We start from the raw sequence: 24,178 nt of genomic DNA, 5'->3' as shown, positions 1-24,178 counted from the left end.
GTCAATAAAAGAGCTTGGAGAAATGACCTATTTTGAGAGTTCTTTTGAGACTTTCTTTTATATAAAGTTATAGATTTGATTTTCATGTTAATTTATCAATAGAGTTAATATCTTTAAACTTATCATATGAATTTATTTGTTGACATAGTTATTATAATATATAGAAGGTGGAATTGTAGCGATGATAACAAGATATTAAAATGGTAGTAATGAGATTACAATCAATAATAGAGCAGCATGAGTTTGGTATGTTATATAATTTTATAATAGATTTAAAATTTAAAATTTTTAACAAAATAAATGAAAGTTAATAAAATTTATTTTATATAAAATTAATAATTAATGTTAGAAATTTATAATAATATTTTACTGAAATTAACAAAAAAATCTAGTTATTTAATTATTGGATCTTGTGTTCAACTGTAACCATTATGCGGTAGAGGCAACTTAATCGAGCTATATGGACCTTGCCAAACGACTAGCTCGTGCACGATTGGGCTTCACGATGAAATTGACTCTTTAATTTATAATAAAAATAAAAAAATAATATGAAAAAATTAAAACAAGATAATAAGTGGTATTTTTTTATTTAATAATTTGATGGCTCTTTTAACTTTGGCACTTTATAAAATTTTTATAGTTTTTCCAAATTTTCTATATTAAAAAAAGTTATACAAAAAAAAATTTTAAATATTGCTGATAATAGTAATTGGTATTCCAAATTTTCTGTTCTTGATAATTTGGTAAATTTTGGTTTTTTCAGTCTCTCCTTCATGACGTCATGAGTTCAGGTTATTATTGTTAACGTGTTCATAACGTAGGACGGTTGCACAAAAGTCTAGCAAGCAAAGCGTCACCAAAGCAAAGCTGGAATGCTCGCAAGAAATGGAAAGTACAGGAGGGAAGAGCAAATGGCGGCAAAACAAAACCATCCGAAAACATTAAAGAAAAAAAAGCAAAAAAGGAAAAAAATCTGCCTAAAAATTCAAAACCTTAAAAAGCCAAAATGAGTAAAAGCCCTCCCGATTTTTGTTGATATCCCGAATCTACCCCTCCCTCAGTTCTCTGTTATTTTCTTCCTCACTCTTATAATCGCTTTTAAGATCGTATCAATAAAGGTATTCTTTAATTTTAATTTTTTATTTTACTTTTTCCGGTAAATGTTCGAGTTTTTTCGATCAACGATTAGTTCTTTTTTTCTATAATTTGTTTAATCGCTGTTTGGTTGTTGAGAAAATGGAGGGAATTTAAAAGAAAGTAGTGTTCATGAGTAGAAAATCTAAGGTTCTTTTTGCTTTTACGATATTTTAAAATGTATTCTAATGAATTTAATCGTTGCTTGGTTGCTGAGAAAATGAAGGAAACTTAAAAAGGAAGTGGATTTAAGAGAATAAATTCCAAGATTCCTTTTTACTTTTTCTTTATTTATTGATGAAATATTATGATATTTCAAATGTGTTCCTTTTGCTATGAGTTTAATCGTTGTTTGGATGCTGAGAAAATGAAGGAATTTTGAAAAGAAAGTAGTACTTGACAGTGTAAAGCTTAAGATTCCTTTTGCTTTTACGACATTTAGAATGTATTGTAATGAATTTGGCTGGTGAGAAAGTGGAGGAAATGTGTAAAGGAAGTAAATTCACGAGTCTAAAATATAAGACTCCTTTTGATTTTATGATATTTTAGATGTTCTTGTGATGAATGTTTGTTAAGTAATTGTTTGATTAATGGATTACTATTTATGATGAATTATTTTTTATAACACTTTTACTTAATAAGGTTGTAACAAATGTGTGTTTGTTGTGTTTGTTGTAAAGTTTTGCCCAACTATTGGATGATTGCTATAAAATTACATGTCAGATTTGTCTCCCTTTCGTGGGTAACATTTATGCACACATGTACGGAAGCTGTTATAACAACTTTCCATTATTGACAGGTATATGTTGGTTATGTGTTTTTGTAGCGTTTTGCTGAAGTTTATGAGAGGAATTTGCAATCATAATTGGATTTATATTTTAGTAGGTGGCTGCTTGTAGCCTTTAATTTTTGTTAGCTATTGACAAATATGATTGTTATAATAAATTGCTTTGAAGGTGCATCATCCAAAATCTAGAATATTAAATCAAAACAACATTTTCATAAACATAATAACTTCAGAATTGCGATTGTTTGTAGGGTCTTCAATTGGCTGCATGCATTTGAGAGGGAGCTTATGGCAGTTTGGGTGGGGAAGCAAAGTTAATCCTTTTGTTACTAAAGGTAGTATATTGATGTTTCAAGAGTGCTACAAGACTGAATATGACTTTAGCCAATACCCAGAGAATGATTTTGTGACAAAACTTCACCATGGAAGAGATAATGAATTGTTGATAGAGACTATAGTAAAAAAAGGGGAATTGTGGTGTTTGGGCTTTTGTACGTCCGTGTCGTGTTACTAGGAGGAAACAAGGGAAGAAAGGAGTTAAAAAGGACTAATGCAAGGAAATATTGATTGACCCTTTGGCATAACTTTTCCTTTTATATTTGTCTTATATATAACATATAAATGTATATTTGATTTATATATCGAGCGCTCTAATAGCAAGCCTAAGTGTGCCTCTTCTGTTGAATTGCTGTGTTAAAAATTAAAACTAGGAAGATATAGAGCTCTAAGAGATAACTGTAATTATAGACTAAAACTTTTAGAATTGTGTCACTTGTTTCATCATACTCATGCAAAGCTATTTATCCCTTTACATATGCACATGTATTTTCTGTTTGTTGTTTCCATGTGTATGTTTTATCTCAGCATACGTTCTTGCTCATGCTTCTATGGATCTGTCTTTCACTGTGTATAATTGATAATCATTTTAATACAGAGAGACTGATTGGAAACAATGTCGTTATGGAATTTAAAGCTCATGGCAGTGAGTTGTTCTGAAACACTTACATTAACGTCTTACCGTAAAGGTTTTGTAATATGAATTTTATAGTACATATTTATGAATTTTGAGGAACCACTCAGGACTTTAAATTTTTCCAATTTGTTTATTTACCATATACTGCATAGTTCTTAAAAGTTAATGTTCACAGTCTTGAACGATTGCCCATTAAATCAGTATCATTGAATAATTGGACTTGTTAAGGTCTGTTTGGTGGGTGCCTTGGAAAATCATCTGAAGAGAAAACTTGTAGACTAGCAAGCCCCTGAATATTTTTGGAATTTTTATACATTGACACATGGTTAGCTTCTGTGCTGCCAAGAATTGCCACAGCTTGTTAGTTGGCAATGCTGGGCAAAGTTTTATAACACAGTCTCAATAATAACTATTTATTGTTGAATACCGCATTATTGTTCAAATTCCTTTTATCTGTTCTCAAATGATCAAATGTGATGAATGAGTGGTTGCATGCATGCATGGGGACATGGTAGGCTTGGGAGGGTTTGAGCATGGTTGTAGTTGTGTCACGGTTTTACTAAATTAAGTTATGCAATTAGTGCAAAATATGACTTATATGTTTTAGCTATTAAGTGTGGTTTATCAAAAAGTGGCAAGTTATTTTATAGTTGCTAAGTTTTTCTTTTTTTTTTTTTAAAATTATTTATTGTTATTATTATTATTATTATTTAATTTCTCCCTCTGTCTGAAGATAAGTTAAATGGAAAAGTGTGCCCAGAAGGCACCTGTCTTTTTACTTTTCAAATAAAATTTGATATCAGTAGTTGGTTTTTGCTTGCAACAGGTAATGTGCTGCTTAATAGTTCTGGACTTTTGTGAGCAAGTTTTTTGCCTATTTTTTTTGGGTGAATCTTGATTATCATGTTTTTGAAAATTTCATCCTGTTGTATGTTGATTGAGGAAAGCGGGTCTAGGAAAAGGAGATTCTTTCAATCCTCCTAGCAAACTTTAGTTTTCTAAAGCCCATAAATTATAAATATGAATTGTTGAAGCTGTCAATATCCTATTTGGTTATCATTTTAGATGTCATTTTGGTCGGTCGTTGCTGATTATATGTTGGCAAAATTGTTTTACTATTTTTAGGATACAACAATAAAGGAGTGGGCATTTGGGAGATGTGGGCTAGTTTTGCCTGAATCAGATTTGATTTTATGATCATCTTATTGTGTATTTAATTTCAAATGTAATTGTTGATCATCTGAATGTGCTTGTTTACTAGCTTTGCTGCACAGTAATTTCAAACTTTGTCATATATGACAAAGTTTTATCCTTAAGAATGAGGCTGATATGAGGCATTAGTATTACCGTAGGACAATGTTTTAAATCCATAAAGTGTGAGGTTGATTTAAAAAAAAAAAGGTGTGAATTCTTTTGATCATCAGATACTTTTGTAATTATTAGATTTCAAGGAAATACACATCCTATTGAGAATTTTGGTGCTCTTAGGAAATTACGCGACAAGTGAGACTTTTATGCGCTAGGCTGACAACTATATGATGTTTATTATATTTTACCATGTTATAAGCATAAGTTATTTTATAGCTTTTACCATCTGTTATGAGGGTTCGGATACTTTTCTATATCAGTGGAGATGGTCTGGTAATTGGTTGTGGAGAAATGTCTATCCTATTACATCAACTTAAAATTAATAATGAGTTGTTGGAGTTTTAATGTCTCATAAGTTTGTAAAACAATAGGAGGTGGCAATAGAGATGGTAGAGGGCCTCAAGCACACCATAGTCGTGCAAATGAAGTCCAGGGCAGGGTGTATGTCCAATTTCGGTGACTGTTATGTTTTAAAGCTGTGCCTTTATTAAAACTAAATCTGAATCAAATTGATAACGATCAGGTTTCTTTTTAGGTATGTTTAGAAGCTTACTGGAATATGTTCTTCAAGGGCTGTATTTCTTGAGTAACAAGAATATGTTTCCTTCTTTGTTGTCAGGTAATTTCTTGTTTTCTTATCTCTTGTCATTGCAGTTGAGTGGTTTCAACTAGAGCACTGGTAAGAGTAATTAGTTACAACTGTGAGCTTGATAATTGATTATTAAACCAAATATTTCTTGTGGAAGGTTTGTTTATTATATTTGATTAAGTTTAATCCCAATACCTTTCTTATTGTTTGTCAGGTCATTGCTTTTACTAAATATAGGTTTTGCGGTAATAGTTCTTAGAATTGCAAGTACCTTTTTTAAACATTAAATCTTTATTCTTAACAAGCTTTTGAGCTCTTCATGTAAAGAGTGTGTACTACATTTTAATGATTGATGATCTTCTAAACGGACTTCAGTATTAATTGATGGAGGTTACAGCTTGATGCGGAAATCAGGCCCTACAAGTGCCTACTCTTTGCAGCCTAGATAAGCAGTGCCTTTTATCTGGATGTTGTGTTTGGTAAGTTTCTATCAGCTTGTGGAAGTACAAATATATTCCATTAATGCATGTTTATTTCTTCATTATCCCTTTGGACCTTCTTCAATTGAGCGAGCACTGATAGTTCTCTTGCTTAAGCCTTTCAGAACTTGAGTTTTTTGTTTCTTTCTTTTGCACGTATGTTTTCTCTAATTTAAAAAAAATTGTCAAAAAAGCTCTCAAAATTTTCTTATGAGAGAATGAAATATACTTGCAATGTAAAACCTTCTTTTTTAATGAACTTTAAATGTCAAAGCATCTTGGTATCTCTCTCTAGGACTGTAGAGTTTAATCTTCTTGGTCCTCTTTGAGTTAAATGGGGAATGTTGGATTTGAGGCATGTATTTGCAAATGGTATGATGTTGATTCCTTTAATCATCATCCTGGACTTTGTATGGCCTTTGGGTTCGTATGAATATATGCTCCAACTGCAAACATGTAGCCTTAGGACTTCCTTAGCATGTATAAAGTCTAGGTGTCTAAAACCATTAATGTCATATCTTAGTGGATTCCCGGTCTCTTCTTAATCTGTTGACAATTTTCAGTTAATAGATGTTCGTAATTGTAATCTGGTTTCGTGCAACATTATTTGTTTTTGTATTATATCTTTTACTCTTATAACTTCCGGCCATCTAATAGGACTAATCAGTGCTCCCGCCAGGAATCCTTTTTCTCTATCTAATCCTTTTCAATAATCATGGCCTGATTTCAATCCCATATTGGATGGGTATTGAGGAACTCTTGTTGTATGTGCTTGTAGATTCCAGGAACCTAGTTGCCAATAATTTGGATAGACATTTTGGGTTTAGCTTTATGGTTGTTACATGCAGAGACGTTCTAACTCTATGACATATATGTCTCGGCATCTGTCTTTGTGTACATATATATTACATAGTGGAGCATGAGAAGGGGAATTTGAACTGGCTATATATTGAAGAATGGCTCTTTTTAGAGCATGAATTGAAATAATCATCACAGTTTGATCAATTGACAGACTACATCCCACTGCCCATGGGATTTAAAATTCAGCTAAAAAATTCTCTTCCTGCTGAGCTAACATGGGGTGAATGCATCTCATGTTAGCCAAAGAACAATTGTGTACAACAATGTGTTAGTAGGAATCTTTCTTCTCTGCTACGTCAGCCAATTTACGTTTCCTTTATAGATAGTCTCTGGTTGGTACCTTTTGGTAACAATCATCTTTTAATCATGGCCTGTTTATCTCTTGCTTTTATTTTGTGTCTTGGCCAGCTTACTTGCCGGAAAGTGCAACCTGGCCATAAGAGGCCGGGGTGCTCTTGTTTTTTGATCGAATCCCCTCACACAAACAAATCCTGCAAATAATTTTAGACAGTGAGTTAAAAGAGCATTGGTTAAAGCATTATAAGTATTGGGGACGTGCATGATTATTACTAGTTCTTAGAAGAGTGAAATGTGGTTCAACTGTAATTCCCTGACATATTAAATTGCAATGTTTCCGGAAGGACTTTCAAACTAGGGATGTCTTATAATAGCTATTCTTCTAATTTCAGGAAATGATATTTAACATTTGGGAAGCAGGACTCAAGAAAGTTTTATATGATGGACATGATATTTGTACTGAAGTTCTAGGAATTTTTATGTTGTAAAAGAAAACAGCCAATTTAAGAAAGTTTTATATGATGGACATGAACAAAGTTCAACCATCAGTATAACTAATTTTCAACAAGTAGCAGCTAATAGTTCATTACTTACAGTGGATTATTAAAACATGACTAGTATGTATGAGTTTCTGTAGCTATAATGTGTTCAAATATATATCATTCATAGGTACATAATTATTGCAATTGGTGTTTATTCAATAGTTGAAAATCATGAAAGCCGAACTTAAACCAAACCACCTGGGAGTGAAATTGTTTAGAGATTGGCTTACATCTTTTGAACTCCTTATAGTCTTAGTCAAGCTCCAGCAAGTTTTTAAACTTTGACGAGAATATGCGAATCCCAAACTCAAATGTGCGGATGATGAATGAGTCCGGACTTGAATTCCGCACTCAACAATGTGGTTAGAAATTTATGCATTAACTCATATTTTACAACTTGTTTGTGAACTAGGGGACCCTGAAAACTTAGTAATTGTCTATTCTTCAGTATTGCAAGTTTGAACATTCTACCTTCTTAATAATGCTCCTCTCTTTAAAAGTTCACTCCAACATCAGATAGACTAGACTGTAACCTGTGACCCCATGGATAGGAATGGCAACTCTTGCCTTCCACAAACACAGACACGGTCTGACTTAGACCCTGGTGGCCTTGGCAGATATGATGCACCTAGCGAGTAGCAGATAAATGGCAAGGGCAGCTAGAGGCTAGTAAATGGTAGAGTTGGAAAATAAGGAGAAAAGCTGCTAGGGAAATTGCCACTGTGGTGGGTAATACCTCTTTTTTTATTCTTTGGAGGGTGAGAGATAGAATGTGCACACAATAGGAAAGCGCTGCTGCTAAATACTATGCGATCTACTCAGACAGTAACCACACTTAACATTTATCTTCCCTTCTTGCATATGATTATTCAATAGTGATAAACTGTTGAATATTTTTTTACATATTCAAATTGCCTTTGTATGATATTCTTGCTTTTTGCAAAATAAACTGAAGTTTAAATTAGGAGTGATTGATGATGTTTGTTTCTGCCTACTTACTAGCTTTTGATGCAAAGCATTTTTTATTAATTGTAATCCTTCTCATAATTAATAATATATAAAAAAGTGCTGATGTTCGAAAACTTTTTTATTGAAAAATATGGTCATATTTGTTCATTATTTTTTTAAATTTTCATTTTAAATATTTTTTATTAATATTAATAACATTTTTTTAATTTGTAAATATATAAAACTTTTAATTGCATCAACTAACTTTCATTTAAAAATATTTTTTTATTATTAATATTAATAAGATTTCTCTAATTTATAAATATGAAAAATTTAATTGCATTGAATGATTTGCATAAAAAATATTATTTATTCAATTTGTAAATGAGAACTCTTAACTGCATTTAATGACTTTCATTAAAAAATGTTTTTTTTAATTCAATAGTATTGAAAAATTTATAGATTACTATTAAAAATGTTAATTATATATAATTGAAACATTAATTTTTCATTTATATATAGATGTAATTTTTAATAGACTTAGTATTTTATATATAATTTTTATTTGAAAAAATTAAAAAACTGTTTACATACAATGTACATGATAATAAATACTAGTTTTACTAATTTTTTTTTCACAATCCTTAAACCTGTGTGCAAATTACTGTGTGATTAAGACACAGTATTTCATGCTTTCATATAATTTTAAAACTTTTTTCCTTTCATAATTTCTATGCTCTTTCCTTTCTTTACCTAAAATACATGCTAGTAAGATTTCTGAACTTCTATCAGCAGTTTCCAGATCACCTTTCCCTTTTTTGGTCTTAGTTGGTTCATCATGCAATGTTCTCTTCCACTGTTTAGCTGTACATGCATGACTGGCTCATTATAAGTGCAAGTCCAGAAAGCATATTTTCATGTATCTACCACCATGGTGGCACACATTTTATGCTTCTGTCATCAAAATAACTCATAGATTGGTTGCATATTCTTTTTTCTTTTTGAGTGATCAAAATGTTAAAGAAAAAAGAAAGAGGGAGAAAATCTGGGTTTCTAGTAGGAAATCATTGCTATATTATATATGAACTTGTCGTTTGATTGAATGCTGAGACTAATGTATATCAGCAAAGGAACATTTTTTGTCCCATTTCTACTAGATATGTGTGCCTAATGAGAAGCTATTTTTTTTTTCCACATGCAGATATGGTAATTGAATAATTAAAAGTAGCATTTCATACCTTTCCAAAAGCAGTACTGAATTTCCTCGGTTGAAAGTCCTAGTAAACATGGATTTCTTTTTGTAAGTAAACTTTTCCTTTATAACTAAAGTGGGGCAACAATTTTAGTTCAAAAGCATGATGGGGAATTTCTTACCTTTGAAAATTGTTGATACAGATGTTCCGAAGCACACAGTTCGTCTGGGTAAATTCCATAGCCATTCCCTTGGGACATCCATCGGGTTGAGGCTTGATTCATGATCTGCAAAGACCTGTGTGGTAAAAGCAACTTTATTTTTTAAGCACCTAATTATCAAATGAATGTGTGGATGCTGGGCAGTGTAGGAATCAATAAAATGTCAGTCTTAGAATACCGAAAAATAATCCTTATTTTGTCTAGGGAAGGGTTCTGGGTTTCCAGATCCCACTGGATCCCCCTTTTTGTGAGTCCTCTATGAATTAGAGTTGGCAATAGCTTGAATAACAATACCTCATTAACTTGAAAATATGTCCCATTTAGGGGAAAGCTTCCTCTCATTGCAGTTCTACAAGGTATCTGTACACATTACAATGCAAATATTAGTAAAGAACCTAGGAGGTATGTGTGTTTTATGCTTCCATAAGGTTATGTATGACTGAATCTTGCTCACCAAGAGTGTTCCTCGGACTGTTTGTGCATTGGCTTCTCTTACGCTATTGCAAGCAAAGCAGGTCTTCTCATTGCACAATCTTCCTGGTTCTTGGGACCCACAACTTTGTTCAGGTGGTTGAATTGTATTTGCAGTTTCACCTATTAAATGCATATTAACAGAAGCTCATCTAATTAGTTTGCAATACAGCAAACATTATCTTTTTCCACTAGCATTTGTCAGTTTGTAGTTAGACCTCTGACAATGATGACATATCCTATTAACACTCCTGCAAATCTATGGTGTGATCTTAACATTTTATCGAATTTTCAAAAGTATATCATCATAAAGGGTGTGAGGTGCTCTTTTGCCCACTTCTAAGCCTGCTTAATGGACCTTGACAGAGGTTTTGTTCTTACCTGGTGTCCATATAGCAAGAAGGTAGGGGCTTGGATCATCAGCTTCCCGCTTTTCCATCTATTGATTTTCAAAATATGGAAGTTAGAGAAGTACATTATGTATAGAAATCTGGAATTTATGAAGAAATTAAGAATAACTTACTTCTTCCAAGAGAGGATGATCATCTGGAAGTTCATATCTGCATCATTCAGCTATGTGTTAGAATGTGTTCTGTAGTGTTTTATCATAGTTGTACAAGTATTTTTTATGAATAATTGATGACCTATTTGTCAGTTGGTATAAAAAATCTCTTGACTATAGCTTTTTCCCTCTTAACCAGCAAGTCTATTTTTAAAGCAATTTCCAAGTATTATTGTACTCCAAATTTGATAGTGGAAATTTAGATAAAGAACTTATTGAGCTCATTTTGTCTAAAGTGAATTTACTGATGCATTGGTTGGACTGATTTTAGCTTAGGTCCTAAAGCTTTTATGAGCTGTTTTAGTCTATAATTTAGCCCCTTCTGGCCATTATATTAACAGGCTTTTCATGATCATTTATTGGGTATTTGGGTTACGTGATTATGAGGAAAATACACTTACACATAGTGCTCTGTTCGTAGCCTGCTCACATTCTTCAATTTGGGAGTAGGGATAGAAGCAGCTTCAGGATTCAAAGCTACTAAAGCCTTTGACAAGTCACTTTCTTGGAGTTCCATCTTTTCCTGCATGTAATGCTGTAGATTTGCTGTGAACTCTTCAATATTGAGTTTTATTGTGGGAATTTCGTCAGGATCTTCATAGCATGCATCTTCGATGTCACTTTGTGATTCTTCTGTGTGCTCTGGTTCTGGTGTCGTCGGTTCTTCAATGATAGGTTCATGGCTGCCATTGTTAGGCCCCACATGAAGCAGGTTATGCTCTGGTGGAGGTAATGGCATTGGATTGAGAACTTTGACTGGGTTTCTCTCAGACACCATGGGAACAGTTGAGCTTGTTATGCTCTTCTCTTCTGGACCTGGTAGTGCGAGCCTCGCACTGCATGAAAGAAAGTTGACACATGTGAAACATGCAGTTCATCCTTTCGGGAGGCAGGTATGTGGATTTTAGAACGTTCTTTTGTTTTCACTTTATTATCTATTTAACTCTCCTAAGTCATTCTTCTTTCATTCCAACCACTTGAAAAAATGTTGTCCCCATTGTTCTTTCCTTAACAATTAAGATGACAGATTGCACTGTCAACTATTCAAACTCATTTTGTGCCTATTTTAACTTCTAGATAAGTGTTTCAAATGTGGTCTGAAGGTGCATGCATCGCATTTTACAAAAGCCTTGAAACTATTGACACATTAATTTTTTTGTAACTCTATTCCTTTGTGTTTGTAACTCTATAAACACATTAATTTCTTTTGTAACTCTATTGACACATTTTAAAAAGCCTTCAAATGTGGTCTAACTTGGTTTTTGTTTTTGGGAGACGTGTCTTTTGCCTGGGTGCTATTGTGTGCCCATTTTAAGCATGTGGGAAAGAAACATCTACAACTTTTGGGCATCTGAGAGGTTTGAGATATGTCCTTTCTGCCTTATGGTAGATTATATTGGACTACTTTGGTAGTGTTTTGGGGTAGATGAAGCTAGTCAAACAGATGGAATTCTTAGTCTGATCCATATTCGTACAAGGGAACGGCATCCTTTTCAAGATCACCATGGTGATGTAATCACAGGGGTGGTCTTATTACTATGGTAATGCCATTATCGGTGAAATATGAATTACCACAGTGATCTAATCCTTTTCAAGATAACCATGTTTGGTACGATTCTACTTAGTAATCATTAATTACTAGGGATTAGAAATCACCATTTTTGGTATCACATAAAAATCAAATATCATTTTGTAACAAGTACCAAAATAAGTAAATAACCATATTCTAAAAGTTAAAAAAATTACTCATAATTTTAATGCTATATTAACATAACAATTTGTGAAATATTAAATTTTATTTCTTAAATAAGTTTAATTTATTGAATCAATAAAAAAATATGAGAAATATATTTAGTTTTGATAAGCTAACTTCTAACCTTTTAAATTAAATGAAAAACATTTGAATGGAAACTGTATTTAATTTATCAAGATAATAGTGAATTGGCTACCAAAACAAAGATTATATACATAATAAAAAAATGTGGAAAACTATGTAACATCCTTGTAGTTGCTACAAGGAATGCTTGAAAAAGTAAAAACTTAGTATTACATGTGTAAATTTTTTTTTTTTTTTTGGTAGGAAGCAAGGTTTTTGTGTTCATGTTAAAAGGTTAAAATCGTGCATATAAACCTAGGTGAAAAAATTTTCCCACCCTTTTGGATGGGAAATAAATTACCTCTCAAGTTAGTGATCTAATCACTCTTGGTGATCTAAGACTGCTGTCATATAGGATCACCAAGTTCCTACCAAACAAGGTGATCTAATCACAAGGTGCAGATCACCCTTGATTTTGGGGTGATCACCCAATACCAAATACTGCCTTTATGTTTTGTATACAAATAATATGCTCCCTTCAATGGGGATGCCTGTCCACAATTCATGGCTGTGTGAAATATTCAAAAGATTTTAGATCTAGATGTCAGTTGTAATTATTGTGTGAATGTAAATATTGAATCATAAATATACAGTGTTTATCTTACTTTGACGCTATAAGACCTTTACTGCCTTAGTAACAAAGGCAATTGTTTGATGCTAATTAGTTAAAGCTAGTGGCTTGCAGGTTGTCATGTTGCTAAGTTTTTCATATACGTTTTGCATATGCTCATGCAAACAAAAGTACAACATTAATAAATGATTATTAATCTGTAACTGAGCAAAGAAAAGTCTCAAGATTAGGTTCTGATGTTGAGGCTTTTGTCTAAAACTATATGCATGCTGATGAGCACCCTCTTTCTATCTGTCTGAGTTATTACTTGGCTATAAACACAAGGTGGAAATAGGATGGAGACTAACCTTGCAAAAGCACTTGCAAAGTGCCTGCACTCTCCTCTCATTGGACATGCATTGCAATTTGGTTTACTCTTTGTGCAAAAAACCTGCATAAAATGTTAAAGCATGAGTATATCGATGCTTTTTAAAGGCCTTATTACAAAATATGATTCTAAGTTATGAAGCATTGATGGAAAAAATTGAAACTAACGAAATACCTTTCCGAATGTAATCATTTGATAATGTAGTTCATACCTGTAACCAATAATGCATGAATCAGTAAAAGTTTGTATCTAATTTTCTATTTTTGAATACACAAATATCTGAAGAGGGGTTATGAGGTTACAATGTTCGTTGATCGAGTTTGCATAATCTTGGCCAGAGATATTTCTGAATTGACTCCAGTACCGGATACCTAAGATGAACTTTTTTAGCATCTGTGGGCAATGAGAAAAAATGAGGTTGATTTTTTAATGTCTAACACTTACAATTCTAGGAGGTGCAACTGTAGTGATTCAGGCAGTGGTTGGAGAGGAACCCAACCCAGCCTAACTGCTATTCGTCCAACATTTGTGTCAACCTTCACAAAATGTAAATATTACACTTTGCATGTGTATTTTTGTTCATCTTCTTAAACTAAATTTGTAGGTAAATTTTACTTGAGTCTTACCGGAAAAGCAAGATGGTGAAGGGTTAAAAGACGCACACACTCCACGCTTTTCAGCCCCAATCCCCGTATACTTAAAAGATAATCCCTGCAACACAAACAAATTTATGATGCCATAAACATAAACTACTCAGATGCAGAAGATTATTATTCACTTTCGATCAGTTGAATGCTGTGAACAGTTTTGTTATTTATGAAGCAATAACAGTAATACTAAGGATTAAAAGTGAAATTTGAGATGGATTACTTTGCTTTATCAGGGGGAACCTCTCTTAACCATTCCAGATCGATGCTTTCATGTTCTCTAACCAGTCGGTTCAAGAATTCCTGCAATTTTTTTCAAGTAATATTAAATCTGCTGTAAAGGTTTCTTAATATAATATGATCAGAAGCAGGTCCTAGCTAATATTAGTTCCTTGGAAATTTAATTTATTACACTTGCCTTGATTCGTTCTGCTAACATGTTGTTCATCCCTCTTTCTTTGATGGCATTAGAAATCTCATTAACATTTGCATGTCTCATTGCTTTGTAATCCAGGGAATCCATGGTATCTTTGCTTCTTTCTTTTTTCCAACCATTGGCCTGCACCAGTTTCCTCAATGCATCCCAGTCAGTTGCATTATTCTTCTCTCCCTCAGCCTTTCTTCTTTTTGACTTTAAGAAGCTATATGCCCCATTCTCTTTTTCAGAAGAATGTATCTGCTCTTTTGTGTTGGATTGAACCTCTCTGTTTTCTATATCTTTGTCCCTATTCAATGCAGACATTTTCTCAACATCAGAAGGTCTTTCTGTGAGTTTAAGGGCATTTGCAGCGTACAATAAGGTACTTTTATGCATCTTATTGACTGCATCAGTGGTTAGAGGCATTGTGACTGATGCGCTTTCTGATTGGAAGGCCTTATTCCTCATTTCTTGATGATTATTGCAAAGCTGATTACTTTTAGTATGAGCTCCTGGCTGAGAGACTGTATCTTGGTGCGTTATGTGCTTCCTTGATAATGTATTCAAGGTTGTTGTGGCCATGTCTTGACTTATAGCTTGTTCATTTTGGTGGACTGTGATTTTATCTTCACTTTGTCCAAGTTGTTTTAGCTTGTTCAATCCAGAAGCAGTTGAAGCCCATGAAGACATGCATTCTTCACCACAGGGTTCAAGGCCTTCTCTTTCCCGTGCTTCAAACTCCAAAGTCATGTGTAGTGGATGGTTACTCACCCCAACTGCTTGTACTTGCACTTGTTGATTTCTAAAATGGCTAGCTTGAATGAATGAGGAAGGCCCTCTGAGGTTTTCTTTTCTTTCCAATCTTGACTTCTGTGCATTCTCTGTAACTTCTGACTGTTTGTATTTTAAACCTTCATGAAACGGCGAGCTTCCATTTACAGAATTGCAGAATTCCTCAAATGAGGCACTGTTCTCCATCTGGTCAACACTTGAACCATGAAAGTTGTTGAATTTGCAGCAAGTAGTAGGATCTTCTGTTTCTGAGTTGGAGCCTGAATAGGATCTGATTACTCCGTTTGCTTGAATGACCGAGGAATCAAAAGAACCTTGTGATGACAGCACTTCCTCCTCCAAGCTCTGACTATGTGTTTCTGTGAAGCTTGTTCTTTCTATACCAGGATTCTCACCATTCCTTCGATAATCTGTTGACATGATGGATGTCATAGGGCTTTGCCTGTCAAGTGGATGACTGAATAGCTTTTCATGCCATTTTATGGTTTCATTTGGATTTGGTTCACAGAATTCTGGTTCTTCAATTAGTATTTTTACCCCATCCCCATCACATTCTCTCTTGCATGAGGACTTAAAAGGAAACCTTGCTGCTAGAGACATGAAGGCAGAGCTGCACAGTAGGAAAGTAGGAGATTGTTTATTTGTACTTCAGGTTTTTAATATTGTGGAAATTTGATCTCAGTGTGTGATGAAACTAAATTTACCTTGAAAGATGATCTGAAACATTTTGAGTTAGGAAGACTCCTATTACGGAATCCACCACCGATCCCTTCCATTTCGAGAAGCGCCTATCTCCTGCAAGGTTTTACGACATACTTGGTCAGCATACATGCAGCCAATATTCTAATGACTGAAGAGTATATGCTAAGCACTAGGTTGTGGAAAAATCAGGTATTTTGATTGATACAATTTGTTGCAAGAAGCACTAAAGCTTCCAAGATTGCTCATGTAGGAGCTTTGATAAATACAGAAAATTTTACTGTGCACCTGTCATAGAAATATATAATTTTCTATCATGGCAGTCAAGTTCATTTATTGTAAGTGCCTATCTTGTTTCAGTGACTGCAGTTTTCAGAGTAATAGTACTCAGAAAAAATTAAAAAAACATATTTCTCTTTCTCTCCAACCCTCTTCTCTCCTGAAAAGCGTGCATTAACTTTCCATATGCTTTCCTCTCCAGCTCCTACTTGTTAAGTTGTCTTAAAGACAGTAGACAATTTAGTGTCAACTATAGGGACTTGTCATCAAGCTGTTTTATTGAAAAATGGTTCCAGTAGATCTAGAGCACTGAATATCATGCTAGCTTGGAAATTGGTGATGAAGATGGCTGGTAATGTTTCTCTATCTCATTGTTCTTTTCATGCTGTAGATTTTGTTGTTTATTCTAGGTAGTGTCTCTTTTGATTCACAAATGCATGTGCATTGTCATACCAGTGCTTTTTATTGTGTAACCCCTCTTGCTTCCCGATTATTTACAAACAAACACTTAATGGTTGTAATCTGACACTTCATATAGAACTATATAATTAGATGATTAGAAGGTCCAAAGTGACATGTCAATCTTCGAAGCAAATGCAGAAGTCCTTATAATGATCAGTATATCAGGGCCAAACAAGTGACTGTACCTTGTACGAGATGCATTCGTGCTATGAATGAATCAACTCTGCCATGAAAAACTCTCCTTTCTTCTTCCCACCACTTTTCCTTCTCCTTATCTGTGCCTTCAATATCTTCTCCCTCCTTCCCCATCAACAAATTCCATACCCTATTTGTTTCTGGATCAAGGTCCACTTTGGGTCGTGGTTTTCGTTTCTTGATAAACTCAAACCCCTCATATGGGACAACTGTGCCTGCCCCTTTGTATATGACAAGTGCATTCTGCACTTCTGATTTGGCTTCGTTGTTTCTTTCATCAAGGGTGAGACCCATGAATTTATTTATTATCTCCTCAATGGGGATGGGGTATATCTGTTTTGCTGATGGCCCTGCATTATTTACCAAGAAGAGTTGATATAATGATGGTGAGTAGAACATTTTGGGAAAAGATTTTTAGACTGAGTTGTTAAGGTACTACAGTTGATGAAAGGGTAAAGGTTTCTTAGTACCTGCTTTGGAGGACTGCTGATACTCATACAGTTCTTTCTGTTCTTGCAGCTTCTTTCCCCTTCCGGATGGAGCTCTTCTGGATAGATCAGGCTCTCTTTTCTTCTTTTCTGAAACATTGGTATGGGATGCTTTGGTGACTGACCCTAATTGCAGAGTTGGGGCGTTCTTAGGGGTAGTTGGTAGAAGATTGTCGAAGTTCTCGATTGTGGCTAAGTTATGGGCTAGAGTCAACCCATTGGTGTTTATTAATGTTTCCATGCCTGAATGTAGTTGGGACGAAATATGTTTCTTCGAAGAAGTTGGACCAGCAGCTGTAGAGTGAACATTTGTGTCCCCGGTGAGTTCACTAACCCCACCACTTTTTCTCCTGGCTATGTTATCACTTTGAAGAAATTGAGGGTCAGATGTTCCACAATCCCTAAGTGATGTAAATTCACTGTTTGTGCCTTTTGTTTGAAGTTGTCCTGAACTATATGACATCCCATACTTCATCCCATAAATGTATGCTTGGGATTCATCTTCTATTTTCTTTCTTTTGAGAGCCTGTAGAAAACCTGCCCCATTAGTGCTGCCATTTCTGTAACCTTCATTCATCTGGAATACCCCTTGCAATAACAATGAACTCAATGAACTTGCTGTATACAATTGTCCCTGCTCAATAGCCTGAGAGTGATCTCTCTTGGATCCCATACCTTCACTAGAGTTGGACAAAACTGTTGGTACTGATTTAGGGCATCTTTCAAGTATTAGTTCATTGGTCCCATCAATATTTTCCCAATTGCTTGTTCTTTGTGAAACAGATTGGTCCATTCCTTTTGGATTGATATATTGCTGTGTGGGACTGTATCCATTGCTGTAGCTCTTTTGGCTCAAATCAGCATTGTCCATGTTTACATGCCTTGCATTGACATTTCGACTTTCCATTTGCAGATCCTTTGCTTGAAATTGTGAGGCTGTATCAGCTGGCATACCTGGCATTGATATGTAGTCAATTAGCATCATTTTACTCAAGGAAGGGGTGTGGCTACTTTCAGTTTGTGGTTGGCAGTTTTCCAAAACCATCTGTTGACTGCTCTGTGTAGTCAATGTTGTTTTAAACCCACTATTTTCTGTATTCCACAATCCCACGGCTTGAGATTCAGAGGACTTACTTCCTTCTTGCATCTCCTGGCGATTAAATATTGCAGCCTGACTTTCATTTCCAGTGTTTTCCAAGTCAAAATTCAATACTCTTCTGCAGGATTTTGCAACAGGCACAGCACTAGGGTCTGTCTCCTCTACTTGTTGACCTGTTGATGCTCTCAGGCCATTTCTGCGTACGTACTTCCGTTTTCCAGCTGTTCCAGCACTAGGATCAGAGCCTCTTGTACAATCTGCTTTCTCAGTCGATGATTCTTTCTGGTTTTTCTTTTCTGTGTACTTTCCTTTTACAGTTGTTCCAGCACTAGGATCAAATTCTTTCATAGAATCTATCTGTTCATTTGCTGATTCTTTCAGGCTTTTCTTGCGAACATACCTCCTCTTTGCTGGAGTTGCAGCAGTCGGGTCAGACTTCTTCGTTGAATCTGCTTGTTCAGTTGCTGATTCTGTCAGGCCTTTTCTGCGCACATACTTCCTCTTCCCACTTGGGTTTTCCTTGGAGTTAATGTTTTTTGTAGTAGCCGGCTTTGGATTCCTTTTGGGTTTGCCTTCTACAATTACTTTGGGCCTGTGTTTTCTTCGTTTAGGTGGTTTTTGCTGGGGTGTTTTGTTCAGATCTATGCCTTGCTCACTTCCCCTTTCAGAGTCCCTTTTTTCCTCCACTGGTGTGGAAATGACAGCAGATGATGAATCAACAATGTTCTGTAAGAGTTCACAATTATGTTGAGAAACTTCATTTGCATTGTATGTAATTAAATTTTCCTGCTTCCCCTTTTCATGAATTGAGCTTTCATCTGATGCAGAGGCTGGTACTGTAGAAAGCTGCTTGTTCCCCATTATCTTGGTTTGATCTTGTGCTGCTGGTGTGGATTGGAACGAGGTGGTGATATGGAAGGCTGCATCAACTTCTGTCCTTGGTGGTGAGTTCAGATTGTACATTGGTTTATAAGGTACAGGAAAATCATCTGTAGAAAAGGTACTTTTCTCAACAAACAGAGTCATCAATGATGAGAACAGTTCAATTTGGTTGAACTTAAGTTATCATGATGTTATTTTCATTTCATTGTAACAGACTGCATTTTCCAGTAACCACTTTGAAAAGAATGCACATGAAGAAGGCCTCATAGATAACTACTTCATAAAATTTCTAAATTCTAGTAACCGCATGAATAATGATAAGCTGCAAAATCGCTTTGTCATGTAAACAATCTGAATTCCTATTTCTTCAACAAAATTCTGAAGAAAGGTATTCTATGCAGGATAATCATAAATTACATGTTACATGCAGACTACTTTAGTCAAGTACTGCTACATCAATTGCCATGGCTTCTAAATTTCTTTGTTAATATATTTGTTACTGGAAAATTGGCAGATTCAATGAAATCTTAGTTGCATATACTTTTGTTAAACGGATATAATCACTTACGCTGAGGCATTTGGTAGAATCTGTCAATATTTCTCAAGAAGTGCAAACTTGTGGATTGAGTTTGGTTGGTGCACATTGAATTATGTGAGCTGGAGTGTCTCCAGTTGTCTGCTTGAGAGTGCATAATTGGAATTGGCACAGCATTTTCTCTGCTTATGCTTGCAGTTCCGTTTGCAGGGGCAAAAGCAGTGGCATTTCTGGTTGCTGGAAGATTTGCCAAGGTATTATTGTTCCACCCTGTGCTTTCATTTTGAAGAACCTGTGTGTAGGGACCTGCAATGTTATTGATCATTCTGTTCTCTGCCGAATTTATACTGCCAACATAATCCACTCGACTCTGACACATTTGCTCAATTGGATTGAAATTCTGACCAATTCCATTGTAGTTCAGGATATCTTGTACATATCCAGTGGAAAATCCAGCCAATTCCTGCCAATTTCCTCTTCCAAATTGGTTCCCTTGCCCGTTCACCGGAATGGGATTTGATATGGTTGCGATGGGCTTTTGTGGTGTTACCGGAATCCAAGAACCGGTAAACTGAAATTCGTTCCCTTGAGGAATCGAAAATTCCTCTCCGAAATTCATCTTGGAATTCAACCAAACCTGCAAACAGTCCTGTTCTTTCTTCCACTTTCTGTTCTTACAACAGATATCTTGTCTTAGAGAAGCTCCAATTCCTGAAAATTATCCAGCTAATCACCAAAATTCGAATATATTGTACAACTATCTCCTACCCCATTGCTTCAACCTATCCTGCCTAATCACCCAATCTCCACCTGACTATGCCCACCATCAAATAACCCAGCCAAACCTGAAGGAAAGAAAGGAAAAGAAAAAGATTAATTCTCTCAGGTAGGAAACCAGTAGAGGAAATCAGAATCCGGGTTATAAATGCTAATGATCCATTTCCTTGGTGTTTTTCAACAACTAAAAGGTCAGTTATACCATTTCAGTCCTGGAGAATATGGAAAAACAGATAAGAATGGAAGCGAAATAAAGCAGAAGAGTCGGGTAATTTAATTTGTGTGAGCAAGATAGTTGTATACCAAAATATTGACTGAATTACTCCGTATTAAATGGGCTGGATTTGTTAACTAAAAGATATTGCAATATCTTCAAAGATTCTTCCTGTTGATATAAAAATGAAATGTAACAGCTGATTGAGTTTAAGACCAATGTGCACGAACCAAGTTAAAACAGTAAATGAATTGTTGAAAAAAATATGCGTTGTAGCTCATCTCACCGATTAGTTGCTGGGTCAAGCTTTGCCTTCAGAGCCTAGTCAATGCCGGACAAAACATGCCAGTTTCTATGGTAAAACCAGGAGAGAGAGAGAGAGAAGAAAGTAGAGAGAAAAAAAAAGAAAAAAGAAAAACAGACTAATAGGTGGATCATAATTTATATATAAAAGTAAAACCACTTTGGGCACTCCTTTTGTGTTTTATAAAGAGGGCACTCCTAAATAGATTTTTGTTGTCTTTGCATCATCTTCTCCGGATTTGTATTTTTATTTTCTCTTTGCCTAATTCCAGAACATTGCCGTTCCTTGAGCAGGAGGCAATAATTTACAGTCCTTTGGTGGTCCCAACTTTCATTATTATTTTGTATGAACTTTAATATTTTCCTATGCTCCAGCAAAAAAAACGAAGTTGTAACTTACATCTTATAGGATATAATATCTTTTGCAATAACAGTCTCATTAGGTAAGAATGTTAATTTGCGAGGTTTACACCTGTCGTTTTTACCTAAACAGAGCACATATGGAGTCAATTAATTTTCTTACAAGGCATGAAATTTCCTTAGGCTGTTATGTCTTTTAAATTTATTAAAGGAAGCAAATCTTACTTCAATTAAGTAACTTTTGAGGTAAAAACGGCAGACAGTAAAACCCAGAGATTTGGGATGGCTTTTCGTTTAGAGTAATTAAACAACCGCAGTTAATACATTAACGTGGACACGGTAATTTTTGTAAATACGACGAAGGGTATTTTAATAATTATGTACGTCACTTGCCGGTAACAAGTGTTTAGAGTTACACACGTGGTGGTTTCGTTCCGCATGACCTAAACACGTGATTGAGCCTCAAACTGAGCGGACTTTTCCTTCGTGTTGGCATTAAAATCGGTGCAGCGACAAACAAGGAAGCGCCCACAAGAAATTAAAAGGAAATTAAATAATAAAATAATAAGGGAGGTTGTTGTCAGTAACAGTGAAAAAACAATGACTGTCTTCTTCTGAAAGGCTTGCATGAGGTTACGTACTATGTTTCAACTTCCACTTTTTACGTTGCATGATTATGTTGATGGATTTTATTTAGTAGATTTAATAAATTTAATATTTTATATATTTTTTATTTATTTAAGTAAAAAATTTTCAGTTAATTAAAAAAATTTAAATAATTTTTATTTTTTATTATAATTGATTAAATATTTATATTTTTATTTTAAATTCAATAAATTTTTATGATTATTAATTGATTAATTTTTATTAATTAAAATATTATTTATTATTTTATATCAACATAATAGTGATGTAAAAGGAAAAAAATATCACATGATTAGGTCTTTACGTTGCATTAGCATATTACATAATTATCAATTATAATATATTAATATATTATGTTATCTTTAAATATGATAGTTTATCATGTCACGTTAACGTCACGTAATATAAAATAAAAAGTGATATTTTTATTAAGTTAACTATTAATTATAAAGATTAATTTGACTAAAAAAAAAGTATAAGGACTTGTTCAACTTAAAATAAAAATAGAAAGACTTAATTGAACGCAATAAAAAAATAAAAATTTATTTGAAAATTTAATTTTTTTTAAATATTATATTTTTATTTTTAACTTTTTTCTCAATATCTCCAAAACTATTTTCTATTCCATTTTATAAATTTTGTTGATGAGTGTTTTAATGATACTTTTTAATAGATTATTTATAATAGTATATATTTTATATTAAATATAATTAATAATTTTTTTGATTAAATACACAGTGAAAAATATTACTTTATATATTAATTTTGAAAGAGTGCTTTTAAGACAATTATTATCAAAACTCTCTTTCATATATATCCTTTTCCTTTTAGACATAAAACGTCATCATCTAATATTAATGTTATATACACATTTTTTGGGGAAAATTTGATATGCTTCAAAATAAAAATCATTTTCTTAATTTTTTTTTTGCTAAGTTAAGCATAGGCATTTATATAATCAGTTAGAGAGGGTATAAAAATAAGTACACAATTTAATTACTTTAAAGAAAAAGAATTTCATTTATTGAACGGATATAAGATAAATATTTAATATTTTGATAAGGTAACTTTTTTTAATAATTGGCATAAGTTATTTTTACGTTTTAGGCAACATTAAAAAACATGTGAGGTTTTGATTCATGGTAAAATTATATACAATATATATATATATATAAAACAAGTACAAGCACAAGCTTTTGTTCCCTTTACTTAATTTGTTTTCTTAATTTTCTTTTTTAATTTTTTTTTGTTTTGAGGTGTCCTTTGCTCCATCGTTTAGAAGAACATTGGGGAAAATCCCTGAATACACTGGTTTATCATAAGATAACCAATATAATTTATATTGTTGACTCCAATATGAAATTAAACTAAACTCAATTAAAACTAATCGATCCATAAATCTCATTAAACAGATTAATAATATGAAAAAAAAAGCAACTCACCAAGGTGTTAATATACAAATGTTGTAAATACAGTTATTCAATAGTGTAAAACTTTCATGAATTCTAGCAATTTTTCTTGTACCCAATCTTTCAGATGGCCACTGATAATTATTAAAAGCTATCTCTTCGAGCAAATCATAAGCCTCATCAATGGATTTACTCATAAGTGCACCACTAGCGGCAACATCAATGGTAGTTCTAAAAGGTCCCAGCAAACCATTATAAAAAGTATGAACTTGCAGCCACTTAGGTAATCCATGGTGAGGACATCTTCTTATCAAATCCTTATACCTTTTCCAAGCCTCATATAGTGATTTAGAATTAAATTGCATGAAAGAAGTAACATCATTCCGCATTTTTGCTGACTTTGCAGTTGGGAAGAATTTTGTTAAGAATTTTTAAGCCAAATCATCCCAAGTATTAATGGAACCAGCAGGAAGCGAATTTAACAAACTCTTTGCTTTATCTCTCAATGAAAAAGGGAAAAGCCTCAATCTTATGGCATCATCAATAACACCATTAGCCTTGAATGTATCGCAGATTTTCAGAAAATTTATTATATGAGCATTCGGATCATCATTAGGCAAACCCCCAAATTGAACAGTAGTCTGAATCATTTGAATAATTGATGGCTTAATTTCAAATTTGTTGGCTTGAATAGGAGGTCTTCAGATACTAGAGTGGAGATTTTGTAGTTGTGGGA

The 24,178-nt window shown here is 33.8% G+C and overlaps 1 protein-coding gene, 1 long non-coding RNA gene and 1 other non-coding gene across 9 annotated transcripts; 2 read left to right on the top strand and 1 right to left on the bottom strand.

Moving 5' to 3' along the window:
• The first annotated feature begins 834 nt into the window (after positions 1 to 834).
• On the top strand, positions 835 to 9,278 carry LOC148760354 (uncharacterized). 5 transcript variants are annotated; one of them, XR_016028791.1, is made up of 6 exons: positions 835 to 1,118; positions 2,173 to 2,256; positions 2,856 to 2,903; positions 4,798 to 4,881; positions 5,227 to 5,330; positions 9,180 to 9,278. It is a non-coding gene; the product is annotated as an uncharacterized LOC148760354 (long non-coding RNA). The 5 variants fall into 5 exon arrangements; XR_016028790.1 differs by lacking the exon at positions 9,180 to 9,278 and adding an exon at positions 6,881 to 7,099; XR_016028793.1 differs by lacking the exon at positions 2,856 to 2,903 and having other exon boundaries at positions 5,249 to 5,330.
• DME (HhH-GPD base excision DNA repair family protein) lies at positions 6,280 to 20,353 on the bottom strand. Of its 3 annotated transcripts, XM_018129217.2 has the most exons (19): positions 19,768 to 20,353; positions 17,201 to 19,306; positions 16,721 to 17,080; positions 15,800 to 15,890; positions 14,304 to 15,705; positions 14,109 to 14,188; positions 13,865 to 13,949; positions 13,683 to 13,774; positions 13,541 to 13,609; positions 13,413 to 13,449; positions 13,219 to 13,301; positions 10,826 to 11,260; positions 10,386 to 10,422; positions 10,244 to 10,301; positions 9,846 to 9,985; positions 9,686 to 9,751; positions 9,353 to 9,467; positions 9,217 to 9,255; positions 6,280 to 6,682 (listed from the first exon to the last, which is right to left on the bottom strand). In XM_018129217.2, the coding sequence occupies exons 1-19, from the start codon at positions 20,351 to 20,353 to the stop codon at positions 6,567 to 6,569; spliced, it is 5,997 nt and encodes a 1,998-aa protein (XP_017984706.2). In that variant the 3' UTR covers positions 6,280 to 6,566. The 3 variants fall into 3 exon arrangements, 1 of the variants encoding a protein (XP_017984706.2); XR_016028788.1 differs by lacking the exons at positions 6,280 to 6,682; positions 9,217 to 9,255; positions 9,353 to 9,467; ... (2 more) ...; positions 10,244 to 10,301; positions 10,386 to 10,422 and having other exon boundaries at positions 11,121 to 11,260; positions 13,219 to 13,300; positions 13,411 to 13,449; XR_016028789.1 differs by lacking the exons at positions 6,280 to 6,682; positions 9,217 to 9,255; positions 9,353 to 9,467; ... (3 more) ...; positions 10,386 to 10,422; positions 13,683 to 13,774 and having other exon boundaries at positions 11,203 to 11,260; positions 13,541 to 13,631.
• Positions 20,354 to 23,727: 3,374 nt separating this feature from the next.
• On the top strand, positions 23,728 to 23,834 carry LOC148760353 (small nucleolar RNA R71). The gene has a single exon (XR_016023260.1). It is a non-coding gene; the product is annotated as a small nucleolar RNA R71 (small nucleolar RNA).
• The last annotated feature ends 344 nt before the right edge of the window (positions 23,835 to 24,178 follow it).

This window comes from Theobroma cacao, chromosome 10, assembly GCF_053813885.1.
Source record: "Theobroma cacao isolate CCN51 chromosome 10, ASM5381388v1, whole genome shotgun sequence".
NCBI lineage: Eukaryota > Viridiplantae > Streptophyta > Magnoliopsida > Malvales > Malvaceae > Theobroma > Theobroma cacao.
This window is presented reverse-complemented; position numbering and strand designations above follow the sequence as displayed.